Source organism: Mobula birostris, chromosome 11, assembly GCF_030028105.1.
Source record: "Mobula birostris isolate sMobBir1 chromosome 11, sMobBir1.hap1, whole genome shotgun sequence".
In the NCBI taxonomy this organism is placed as follows: domain Eukaryota; kingdom Metazoa; phylum Chordata; class Chondrichthyes; order Myliobatiformes; family Myliobatidae; genus Mobula; species Mobula birostris.
This window is the reverse complement of record NC_092380.1, coordinates 100196960-100210630: the sequence shown is the minus strand read 5'-3', so window position 1 is coordinate 100210630 and position 13671 is coordinate 100196960. Positions and strand designations below refer to the sequence as shown.

The following is a 13671-nucleotide window of genomic DNA, read 5'->3' as shown; positions in this document are numbered from 1 at the left end:
TTACAGATGTTCCCAACCACTGGGGACCCAGGCAGGTCTGCTGAACGTTGGGAGACACATTCTTTTGGTTCAAGTTCCTGGATGTCATCGTCTCTGAAGATTTATCCTAGGTCCAACGTATTGATGGAATTGCAGAGAAGTCACATCAGTGGCTATATTTCATTAGGAGTTTGAGGAGATCTGGCATGTCACCAAACTCGCAAATTGTTAAAAATGTACAATGGAGGGCATTCTAACTGGTTGAATCACTGACTGGACAGGATCATAAAAAACTGCAGAGAGTTGCAAACTCAAAGTCAGCTCTATCACGGACACTAGCCTCCCCAGTGAGAAGGGCACCTTCAAAAGGCAATACCTCAAAAAGACAGCATTCATCATTAAGGGACAAGGGACATGCTGCCTTCTCAATGGATCTGGGGTTCAGAGGGTGAACAACTTTAAGTTCTTCGGCATACGCATCACTGAGGATCTCACGTGGTCTGTACATACCAGCTGTGTGGTGAAAAGGGCACAACAGAGCCTCTTTCGCCTCAGACGGTTGAAGAAGTTTGGTACGGGAACCCAAATCCTAAGATCTTCGTACAGGGGCACAATTGAGCATCCTGACTGAATCGCAGGACTGCAGAGAGTGGTGTGGACAGCCCAGCGCATCTGTAGATATGAACTTCCCACTATTCAGGACATTTACAAAGACAGGTGTGTAAAGAGGGCCTGAAGGATCATTGGGGACCCGAGTCACTCCAACCACAAACTGTTCCAGCTGCTATCATCCGGGAAAAAGTATCGCAGCACAGAAGCCAGGGCCAACAGGCTCCAGGACAGCTTCTTCCACCAGTCCATCAGACTGATTAATTCAAGCTGACACAACTGTATTTCTATGTTATATTGACTGTCCTGTTATACATACTATTTATATTAATTACTATAAATTGCACCTTTAGACAGAGACATAACCAAGATTTTTACTCATGTATATGAAGGATGTAAGTAATAAAGTCAATTCAATTCAGTTCATTGTTACCATCAAGGAGGAGGTACAAGAGCTTGCAGACACACACTTGGGAACAGCTTCTTCCTCATCTGCCATGAACACTACCTCACTATCTGTTTATTTATGACTCTTTTTACAATATTTATTTAATTAGTGTTTATGTTTATATGTGGGACACATTAGGGCTGGTACATTTTGGCCCAATTAAGCAGCTGCTCTACTTATTTCAAATTTCATGGAAATCGTTAAATGGTATAAAAATGACAAACTACAGTTTAAGTCACAATTTATGAATTTAAATGAAATACAGGACATACTAGAACACTTTTTTGTTCGTGTATAGAGGAGTGGAGTTAACGACAAATAGTAATTTTAGCCGATGTAATATGACAGCCCAATCTTTGTTTGTTTGTTTTTTAGTTTAGTTTTTTTAGTTTAGGGTTTTTTTTTTCTCTTTATAAAATATCTTTTTCATGGTTAGTTACTAAGAGATTGGGAAGCTAAACTATATTTGTTACTTGGAATCTGTGCTTGTACATGTTAACCGTTGTTAATGTAATCCCGATCTCTTTGTATCATTATTATTACTGTTATGTTTATTAATTTTGAAAGTTAATAAAAAGATTGAAAAAGAAAGAACACTACCAATACCTCTATAGTACAGGTGGCCCCTGTTTTCACTAACAGAAGGTGTTTTCACTGTTATGAAAAAAGGCAGCGCGTGCCCGGAACGCCAAGCTCCTCCCGCGGAACTGCATTCTAGCCGGCATTGCTTAAACACGTGCCTGTGAGCATCTGTGCTTTATCTCGATTTATTTTGTGCATCTGTAAGCAAGATGAGTTCTAAGGTATTGGAAAAGAACTCGTAAGGGTGTTACACTTAGCGTAAAACTAGCCATAATTAAGCGTTTCGATGGTGGTGAACGAAATAAGGAGATTGTCCGCACGTTGAACTGCCTGCGTCCACCATTCGCACTATCTATACGCAGAGAGAAAGAATTTTGAAAGCTGCCGATGTTACTGTTCTGCTCGTAGCGAAGTGGTCTCTCTTAGTCGGCATCCAATAATGGATAAAATGGAAAGTTTATCGCTTGAGTGGATTGATGGGTGTACAAAGCGTGGTGTTCTGTTAAGTTTTCTTATACTTACGGAGAAATCAGTCAGTCTTTTTAATAAGCTGAAACAGAAAGCACTGGACGATGGTGATGAAAGTGTTGCGAAAGTGGAATTTAAAGGTAGTCATGGGTGGTTTGATTGGTTTCTGAGGCAAGGGCAGCTTCATAGTTTAAGCAGTGGTGGTACCCAAACTCCGGGCCGCGGACTGATACATTGCCGTGAAGAATGCAGCGGTGCAGCGGTAGCCGGGACGCACCCAGCACATCTTTAAGAAAAGAGCCGAAATAAACAAGCTAATTAATTAGGTGCTGCCTAGCATGTAAATGTCAGCCCAGATCAGAGGCAATTGTCGATTGCGTCAGGTGGTTATTCGTATAAGCAAGTGTTTAACTGTGACGAAACTGCAATTTATTAGAGTCTTCCTGATTCAGGTAAGTGAAACTACACTGTACATATATTATTTCTACTTTATATAGGCTGTGTATTTTTATGTGTCATTTGGGATGATTTGGCAGCTTCATAGCTTAAAGGTTACTGGAGAGAGTGTTTCTGCCGAGAGCGCTTCCGTGAGATTTTTGCTGCGCTAGACAGAGCTGCAGAAAAGTATTTCTACTTTATATAGGCTGTGTCTTTATCACCAACCAATATCAAAGTTGCTGGTGAACGCAGCAGGCCAGGCAGCATCTCTAGGAAGAGGTACAGTCGACGTTTCAGGCTGAGACCGTTCGAAGGGTCTCGGCCTGAAATGTCGACTGTACCTCTTCCTAGAGATGCTGCCTGGCCTGCTGCGTTCACCGGCAACTTTGATGTGTGTTGCTTGAATTTCCAGCATCTGCAGAATTCCTGTCGTTTGTGTATTTATCATATCATTTCCTGCTTTTACTATATGTTACTGTTATTTTAGGTTTTATGTGTTATTTGGCATGATCTTGTAGGTTATTTTTTGGGTCTGGGAACGCTCAAAATTTTTTCCCATATTAATAAATGATAATTGCTTTTTCACTTTACGAATTCCAGCTTACGAACCGTTTCATAGGACCGCTCTACCCTCGGATAGCGGGGGAAACCTGTACTATAAAACTATGAGTTCCTACCAGCTATCAGTGGAGGAATTCTGCTGTGTTCTTATGACTAACTGTAAATGAAAAAATCAGTGCAGACACGTAGTGCAGATAGCAGACTGCCTTTGTACAAAATCATCTAAAGTATGATTGCATCCTCATTTTAACATTCAAAATGATTAATTTGTTGACGTAGTGAAATTGTTTAATTTTCTAGCATCTCCAAGCCTGGATTTTTGAAACTGCAGTGAGCAAAACGGTTCCGAATTGTCTTACTGCTCCTTTCTCACCAACTATAAGTGACAAAAATCACTGATTTTGAACACACACACAGCTGACACTATTTAAAAACTGACCACTCTAAGCATGGTGCAGTGTCTAATGCCATGCAAGTATATGCGACTGACACTAGGTAGAAACTGTTCGGCAACAGTCTCCTGCCCAAAATAAGCGCTATATTGTCTCAAATAAATGAAGGAATCCCGGATATTTTCTCAATTTAGCTTTTGTTCTTTAAGAGCTGTCCCAAATAAATGGCTCCCTAATTAACCAAAGTCCCAATTAACCGGAATCCACTGTATATATCTTATTGTAATTTATGTTTTTTATTATGTGTTGCAATGTACTGCTGCAGCTTAACAAGAGATTTTATGACATATGCCAGTGATATTAAGCTTGAACCTGATTCTGGTGTGTGGCTGTGGAGCTTGTTATAGTACTGCCTGAAGTGTTATCATATCCTTACTGCGTCATGGAAATTGGGATGGTATGCAGTACGTGAGCTGTGTTGTGACTACACTTTTGTCTGCAGTTTAAACATTTCTTTACCGTTCTGACATTCCGGTGCCTTGGGTACAAAGGGCAAGATGCCTGCAGTCTGCCTAACCCTTCTGTTTGTTTCAATGATCTGTTCCACACCTCTCGGTATTTTAAAATCTGAATACATTGCTCCATACTTTCATACCTTCCACATTACCCTGTTCAACTACTTGTATAGATAGATAGATACGTTATTGATCCCAAAGGAAATTACTGTGTCACGGTAGCATTACAAGTGCACAGATCTACAGATATTAGAAAAGAAATAAGAAGGAATTAAAAAAAATATGACCTCAAACAGTCTAACGGGGGGGGGGGGGGTGATCACTTTCACGGCTGGATTATAGAGTTTAATAGCCAAGGGTAAGAATTATCTCATATACTGCTCTTTGGAGCAGCACTGTTGTCTTGGTCTATTACTGAAAGTGCTCCTCTGTTCAGCCAAGGAGGCATGCAGAGGATGAGAAACATTGTCCAGAATTGCCAGGACTTTTCGTAGGCTCCTTTGTTCTACAACAAAATGACCAGTTTGACTCCTCCAACAGAGCCAGCCGTTCTAATCAGTTTATTGAGCCTGTTGGCATCACCCATGTAGATGCCACAGTACTAAAGATTGTACTGGCAACAACAGATATCATAAAATGATTACCACCTCATACAAAATCGAGCAAAGCTATCCCATCACCATGGTGTGGGCAGCATGGTATTGTAACAATTAGCGTAATGCTGTGACAGCGCCACTGTCTGCCTGGAGTTGGTATATTCTTCCCGTCACTGTGTAGGTGTCCTCCTGTTTTCCTCCACGTTCCAAAGACGTGCAGTTAGGGCTAGTGAGTGGTGGGCAAGTTACGTTGGCGCCAGAAGTATGGTGACACTTGCAGGCTGCTCAGCACAACTCCCACTGGTTTTATTTGATGCATTATACTGTCTGTTTTGATGTACTGCATATGTGACAAATAAAGCCAATGGAATCGAATCTAATCTAACCTCTGGATTTCTCCTCCCTGACTCTCTCATTTCTCTGCAACCAAGAATCTCTGCAAATCTGGAATTTGCAAATTTTCCTGTTTCAAAAAGCTTTCTGCAAATCTGGAACTGTTTTCCTGCTGTTTTTATTCAGATACAGCGCAAGATAGGCCCTTTGAGCCACCCTGCCCTGTAATCCCCCAATTTAATCTGTGCCTAATCACAGGACAATTTCCAATGACCAATCAGCCTGCCAACTGGTATGTCTTTGGAGGAAACAGGAGTACCCAGAGGAAACCCACCCAGTCACAGGGAGAATGTTAGACTCCTTGTAGGCAGCTGCCTCTTCACATGTACTGCTTCAGTGCTTCTAACATTTTAACTTTCTTCGCCTTCTGCGGTATTTTGCTTTTGGGCTAGAGAGAAACTAACGAGGCTCCAAACTGTAAGAGACCCCATCTGATGATTCCGATTACTTGTTTGTGAATGTCTGCACATCATTAAAACCTCCGCTTTTTTTCCCATGAGTGATTCTCAGAGAAACCAAGTGAAGTACAACCCTTAAAAATGTGTGCAAAATAGCTTATTGCTAATTACTAAAATGTTATTTTCTGTAAATGAATTCCAGGCGTTTTTGTACATTTGTGTGCCTGACGTTTGCCACAAGTTGATCCCTGGCTATATTGGCGGTATTCAAAATGGCGCATGCACTCCTGCAGGTAAGAACAACCTCTTTATTTTGGTCGACAATATATCTAAAAGAATTTTACCAATTCTGCTGTGATTGATTGGACGTACGGTAGCATCGACACATACAATAAAATGCGTTGTTTGCATCAATGACCAACGCAACCGGAGGATGTGCTGCGGGCCGCTGTCAAGTGTTGCCATGCTCCTGGCGCTGACATAATGTGCCCATGATTTATGTACCTAACCAATACGTGCATGGCCACAATCACCATGAGGAATCGTTGGAGGTGGATTGGGGGCACTTAATGAGAAGAGAGGCCCACTCCATCAAGTCAGCACTTCATTGGACCGTGGAATGGGAGAGGAAATAGGGGAGACCAAAGGCAACTTGGTGCTGTAACAAAGAGGCAGAAATGAGGGCCCTGAGTCTCACCTGGGGCACAATAGAGAAGATGCCAAGGACAGACAGAGACGGAGGACCTTCATTGCCACCCGGAGCGCCAGTGGCATGACAGGCAGGAAGTAGGTGACCTGAAACACAAACAAGAGAAAGTCTGCAGATGCTGGAAATCCAAGCAACATGCACGAGAATGCTGGAGGTACTCAGCAGGCCAGGCAGCATCTATGGGGGGGGGGGGGGGAAGTTCAGTCGATGTTTCGGGCCGAAACCTGCCGAAGCATTTTGTGCATGTCGCAAGTAAGTAACTTGTACATCTTTGGAATGTAGGAGGAAACTGGAGCTCCTGGAGGAAACCCAAGCAGTCACAGGGAGAAAGCACAGACTCCTTACCAACAGCAGTGGGGATGAATCCTAATCATTGGTGCTATAAAGCATTGAGTTAACTGCTGTGCTACAGTCCTGCCTCAGTATATTGTAATACCATACATTGCAACAAAGGCACAAGACATTCTGCCATCAGTGTGGAAAAGAAGACAGTTCACTCAGCTTTAGTTCTTCAGGATTTATTCAAAGTCAAAGTCTACAATTTGACTATATTAAATGTGCATCTCCACTTGGCCCATCACTCCTGTATTGTTTTTTATTCATAATTGTAAATCATTTGAACATGAAACTAAATATTTATTTTCTCAAGCAAACACTGAAGATAACTTTAGATTTTGAATTCATAAAGTACATTCATACTTTTACCTTTGCTTTGATTGCAAGAAGGGTGTGTTGATACTTCCAGATTTATATTTTTAAAACAGAACTTGAATTAATATGAATTCATATTGCATCATTCATATTTCTTTCATGGTGTCCCAAAGATCTGTGCAGACAATGAAGTGTGGTTATTATTCTCAACAACTTTGCTCACAACAGCCTCCCGCAGCATCTCAACCTCCATAACTTTCTCCTCATTAATCTTTCCCACTTGACCAAGCATTTGGTCAGCTACTCTTGTGGTTCAGTGTCAAATTCAGCTGATGGAGTGTTTTATTGTATTAAAAGCATTATACACATGTAAACACGACATTCTGTAGATGCTGGAAATCTTGGACAACACACACAAAGTGCTGGAGGAACTCTGAGGTTCTAACATTTTTCTATCATTCATTCTTCGGGTTTTCTCTGTTTTGTGGATGTCTGTGAAGAGTAAGTATTTCAGATTGTATACTGTATACATTCTCCGATATTAAATGGAGCCATTGAACTCAGAGAGTCAGATAGTGTCTATGGACAGGAATGCTACGATGAGACCAAACCCGGATTGGATGAGGAATATCTCATAGTCTGGGTGACCTCCAACCTGGGGCGTGAACATCAATTTCTCTAACTTCCAGTAATTACTACCCCCTCCCTTCTCTTTTTTTTCCCCATTCCTCTTTCTAGTTACTCTCTCACCCCTTCTCCTCACTTGCCTATCATCTCCCTCTGGTTCCCTTCCTCCCTTGCCTTTCTCCAAGGCCCCTCCCTGATATATTCCAATATTTTTCAGCTTTTTACCTCCTCCACCCAACACCTCCCAGCTTCTTTCTTCATTCCTCCTCTGCACCCACCCACCTTCCCCCTCACACTTTTTTCACCAATCACCTGCCAGCTTGTACTCCTTCCCATTCCCCATCATCTTATTCTGGTTTTTTTTCCCCCTTCCTTTCCATTCCTGGTGAACGGTCTCTGCCTGGAACACCGACTGTTTATTCCTGTCCATAGATGCTGCCTGACTTGTTGAGTTCCTCCACCATTTTGTGTGTGTGTGTGTGTGTGTGTGTTGCTCATTCAACACATGCAAGTTGTAAGAATCTATAGGGGATGGGAGTGAGGGTGAGATTATTGCAATGTTTTAGGACACAATTTATTGTTTTTTTTTTTAAAATTTAGAGATACAGCTTAATAGACATTGGCTTTGTGGAAGAAGCCAGAGAGCGGTAGTAGATGGTTGCCTCTCTGACTGGAGCCCTGTGATGGTGTGCTGCAGGGATCATTGCCAGGGCCATTGTTGTTTGTTATCTATATCAGTGTTCTGGATGATAATGTGGTTAACTGGATCAGCAATTTTGCAGATGTCACCAAGTTTGGGGGTGTAGTGGACAACGAGGAAGGCTATCATGGCTTGCAGTGGGATCTGGACCAGCTGGGAAAAATGGACTGTAAAATGGTGGAAGGAATTTGGTGCAGACAAGTGTGAGGTTTTGCACCGGTAGAACCAACAAGGGTAGGTCCCACACATTGAACGGTAGGGCACTGAGGAGTGCTGTAGAACAAAGCGATCTGGAAATACAGGTCCATAATTCATTGAAAGTGACGTCACAGGTAGATAGGGTTGTAAAGAAAGCTTTTGGCACATTGGCTTTCATAAATAAATGTATTGAGTACAGGATTGTTGAAGTTGTATAAGACGTTGGTGAGGCCTAATTTGGATTATTGTGTGCAGGTTTGGTCACTGAGAGATGCAAAGAGAGATGTAAATAAGGTTGAAAGAGTACTGAGAAAATGTACAAGGATGTTGCTGGGTCTGGTGGACCTGAGTTATTAGGAAAGATTGAATGGGTTAGGACTTTATTCCTTGGAATGTAGCAGATGGAGAGAAGATTTGATAAAGGTATGCAAAATTATGAGAGGTATGGATAGGGTAAATGCAAGCAGGCTTTTTCCACTGAGGTTGGATGGGACAATAACCAGAGGTCATGACCCGGATCTGGGCTGTACCCTCCAAATATCCGGACCTGCCTCTTGGTTTTTTTTGCACTACCTTACTTTCCCTTTTCTATTTTCTATTTATGATTTATAATTTAAATTTTTAATATTTACTATCGATTTGTAATCCAGGGAGCGCGAAGCGTAGAACCAAATATCACTGTGATGATTGTACGCTCTAGTATCAATTGTTTGGAAGCAATAAAGGGTTAAGGTGTGTAAGGGGAACATGAGGGGAAACTTCACTCAGAGGGTTGTGGGAGTGTGGATGCAAGCTCAGTTTCAACATCTAAGAGAAGTTTGGATACGTACATAGGTGATAGGCATACGGAAGGCTATGGTCCTGGTGCAGGTCAATGGAACTAGGCAGTTTAAATTGTTCTGTATGGACTAGATCAGCCACAGGGCCTGTTTCTGGGCTGTACTTTTCTATGACTGTATAATAACAGACCCTTTCGCCCCACTAAGCCCTCACTGCCTCAAAACTGAGCCATACAGAAGCTGTAAGTGGGAAGTGTGAAAGTCTTTATTCACACAGTGAAGCTGCCAGAGAGCGTCCAGGAGAATCGCACTCTCCTGACATGATGGTCTATACTTCCTCAACACAAAGATTACAATAAACGTTTATCTACATTCCAATTGCTATAGTCACCTACTTCACCATTATGAATATAACCATATAACAATTACAGCATGGAAACAGGCCACCTCGGCCCTTCTAGCCCGTGCCGAACTCTTACTCTCACCTAGTCCCACCGACCTGCACTCTGCCCATAACCCTCCATTCCTTTCCTGTCCATATATCTATCCAATTTAACTTTAAACGATAACATCAAATATAGTCAGGTAAATTTTAATATTCACTTTATTTTAACTTCTACAATTTGAAGATAGTCAGGTAAATTTACATAATTACATACTTAGAAACCCTTCCAGCCAATCCCCAATAACAGAACTCCTTTGAACATTCAATACCAGTGTCTGTTCCAAAATTCAGACACACAAAACATCTCTCTTCAATTACAGTGTCCATGGATGGACAATGAATGTACAACCCACCAAAAGGTTAAATGACAAAACAGATCTGTGCATTAATTGGCAGCAAACACCTTTAACATTGTGCTAATTATAGGAACATTCATCTTTTACCTTCCCCTACAGAGGAAGATGCCTTTTTTCCCCAATGGTAAGAGATGGCTTCAAGAATATGCAAATTACCAGAAGGTTAAGTGACAAAATAGACTTGTGAGTTTCCAGCATCTGCAGAATTCCTGTTGTGCAGTAATTGGCAGGAAAGCAGTTTTAATAATATGCTAATAGCAGGAACATTCTTCCAGCAGCTTGTGTGTGTGACTCAGTTCAAGTTCAATTATCATTTCACCACACATGAATACAGCCAAAACAGAAGAGTGTTTCTCTGGGGCCAAGGTACAAAATATACACAGCACAAGGCACATCTGGTACATCTAATAATAGATTAATAATAATAGGATATCTTTATTGTCATTGTTGTGGAGCAATAAAACACTGTTTAGCAGCTCAACGTTTTGCAGCATGACAAAGAATATATACATAAAAATAAACTCTAAAACCTCAAGTTAGTCCTGACGAAGGGTCTCGGCCTGAAACGTTGAGTGTACCTCTTCCTACAGATGCTGCCTGGCCTGCTGCGTTCACCAGCAACTTTGATGTGTGTTGCTCTAAAACCTCAGGAGTGCAGTCCAAAATTAATAATATATGGATAGTGGGGTAGGACTATTGCACACCTGCCATTCCTGGAAATGTTATGCATTTAGCTGCCGCCATCTTAGGAGGCGGGCAGGAGAAGGGAAGGGGGTGTTATACATATGATAGCAAGTAAACATATAATTACACAAAAAATATATACAGCATATATGTATTTACTGTATAGCCCAAGTTCCTGAGGGACATGCTTTGTAAATTGATGGTGGCATCGGCAAGAGAAAGCTGCTCTCAGCAGTCCAGAAAAACTAATGTGTACACACCCCTCAAAGTTGCTGGTGAACGCAGCAGGCCAGGCAGCATCTCTAGGAAGAGGTACAGTCGACGTTTCAGGCCGAGACCCTTCGTCAGGACTAACCCTTTGTCAGGGTTCTTGGCCTGAAACGTCAACTGTACCTCTTCCTAGAAATGCTGCCTGGCCTGCTGCGTTCACCAGCAACTTTGATGTGTATTGCTTGAATTTCCAGCATCTGCAGAATTCCTGTTGTTTACGTTGTAATGCGTACACATATATGCAATCCAGGTTGTCATTCCAGCAGTTGAACACTGGAGAGGAACGCTGAGCAGAGCCGCTGCACTACGCCGCCTCCTGCTTTTCCCGTCCTGGACTGCAGCAACAGCTTAGGGTCTAGTCCTTGCTACAGCAGGCCACACAGCTTCCTACTGTTGTCGTGACAATAAACAAGAGAAATGGACTTGCAGCATTTTACATTTATCAGTGTCCGACAGGGTCTTGCGCCTGCAAGAGAAACATCCAGTGTAATCACTCACTGTAGACTGCACACCGCCTTCGTGCACCAACTCTGATGCCTTCGATACCGTTCTGTAGCAGGCAGTAACACAGTCCGCACCAAGTCCAGCCCCTCTGCCAGCGAGCGGCTCGGTGATGGGGGGAGAAAAGGACAAAAACACCTTTGGTTGGCTCCCGAGAGGCTGCTGCAGCTGAACACACTGCCATCTAACTGGAAGTCAGGAAACATTGATCAGATGGCATCCCCTTTGTAGAATCAGAATGTCTCATTAAATTGTCAACAGGTTTTATTTCTTGGAGACTGATTCTTATTTTATTTAATCCTTAGTTATGCTACCCATAATGTCATAATCTGGAATGAACCCTAACGAGTGTCTTTACACCTGCAGGGCTGATCAGTAAATACGAGATCAATGGATTACAGGCCTGGATTATTACACATTGTCTCTGGTTTGCCAATGCCAGCTATCTGCACTGGTTCTCTCCCACCATCATATTTGATCACTGGATTCCTCTCCTGTGGTGTGCCAACATCCTGGGCTATGCAGTGGCAATTTTTGCAATGTTGAAGGCGTATTTCTTCCCCACCAATGCAAATGATTGGTAAGGATTTAATCTGCAGTCTGTTTTGAAGTTTCTTTCAGGTGATGACTTGTTACTATCGATGGTTGTCCTTCAAACAGTCTATAGTAAACACTCAGCATGCAGGCGTATTGAATCATTTCATGAAGTAAGAATGAACTTGCAGTTGGGGGAGGGGTGGGGATGGTTTAGACTATAAGACCATAAGACAAAGGAGCAGAAGTAGACCATTCAGCTCATCGAGTCTGCTCTGCCATTTTATCATGAGCTGATCCGTTCTCCTATTTAGTCCCACTCCCCCGCCTTCTCACCATAACCTTTGATGCCCTGGCTACTCAGATACCTATCAATCTCTGCCTTAAGTACACCCAATGACTTGGCCTCCACTGCTGCCCGTGGCAACAAATTCCATAGATTCACCACCCTTTGACTAAAAACATTTCTTCGCATTTCTGTTCTGAAAGGGCGCCCTTCAATCCTTAAATCATGCCCTTATTTTGAACATAGCCTGTCTAACCATAACCTGTGGCTACACTGGTTGATAGGTAACATCTGCATTATTTAATAATAAATTTACTTTGAAGTTTGAGTCGATGTATATGACTCCTGCATGTTTTGGGGCAGTAGGCTAGAACTACTGTGACCCAGCGCTTAACATAACAATGTTAACTACAGGTATGTTGCCTTTTAACCATCTGTTCAAATTAAAGACTTTTTAAACTTGTTTAATCCTCTTCCTCAGCAAATTCACTGGCAATTTTTTCTACGACTTCATGATGGGGATTGAATTTAATCCGCGCCTAGGAAAGTGGTTTGACTTCAAGCTTTTCTTCAACGGCCGTCCTGGCATTGAGGCATGGACTCTGATCAACCTCTCCTACGCTGCTAAACAGCAAGAGTTGTATGGCCAAGTGACCAATTCTATGATCTTAGTAAATGTGTTGCAGGTAGAGGATATTTCAGTTTTTTTAAAGAAATATTGCAGTTTTTTTAAATTTGGAAGATGCATTTATTCTCTGTAATTTAATTGACTTATACTGTACTCTTAGGCAGTTTATGTGCTGGATTTCTTCTGGAATGAAACTTGGTACCTAAAGACGATTGATATCTGCCATGATCATTTTGGCTGGTACTTGGGCTGGGGTGACTGTGTGTGGCTTCCGTACCTTTACACTCTGCAGGTAAGGCAATTTAAGGTATCTTTGCTTTCAGATTCCTTCACCTTGATGGAAAAGTGACAATAACGTGTTTTATCTTAAGGATAGGTGGTGAAGTGGAGATGTGTCTCTACCAGAGGAGGTGTAAGGCACTCCTTCCTTCCGCTAACCTGCAGGTTACCCTTGGGCGAAGTGTAGCACCTGCTTAGCCTCCCCCCAGTCAGGGTCATGTGAAGTCATGGGAGCAGGTGGTGGATGGTCGTCTGAGCAGCCGGTACATATCACAAGTCCTGGTGATGCGACCGCTGATGCCAGGCAAGCAATCTCTGAAGAGTATCGATAATGGCTGGGGTTACCTATCTTGCAAAGACACTGCCCAGAAGAAAGCAATGGCAAACCACTTCTGTAGCAAAATTTGCCAAGAACAATCATGGTCATGGAGGAGGCCATGATCGCCCACGTCAGTATCACACGGCACATAATGGTGACAATGACCTTGAGGAAAATAACAAAATGTGGGGGGAGGCGGCGGCAATAAAGTCCAACCTGCCAAATATCAATGATTAGTCTGGGACCAGCACATAAGTGTCATCTCAAAGGAAGTACAACAGTGCTTCTACCTTAGAGGTTTGTGTAGATTTGGCACGTCACTAGAA

General features: G+C 42.4%; 1 protein-coding gene across 3 annotated transcripts in view; it reads left to right on the top strand.

Moving 5' to 3' along the window:
• Positions 1-13671, top strand: part of dhcr7 (7-dehydrocholesterol reductase) — a 53977-nt gene that overhangs the window by 35582 nt on the left and 4724 nt on the right. For all 3 annotated transcript variants that reach the window (XM_072272762.1, XM_072272764.1, XM_072272763.1), the window contains 4 exons: positions 5582-5672; positions 11666-11879; positions 12601-12805; positions 12908-13039. In XM_072272762.1, the coding sequence (XP_072128863.1) occupies positions 5582-5672; positions 11666-11879; positions 12601-12805; positions 12908-13039 (642 nt within the window). The remainder of the gene's footprint in view (positions 1-5581; positions 5673-11665; positions 11880-12600; positions 12806-12907; positions 13040-13671) is intronic.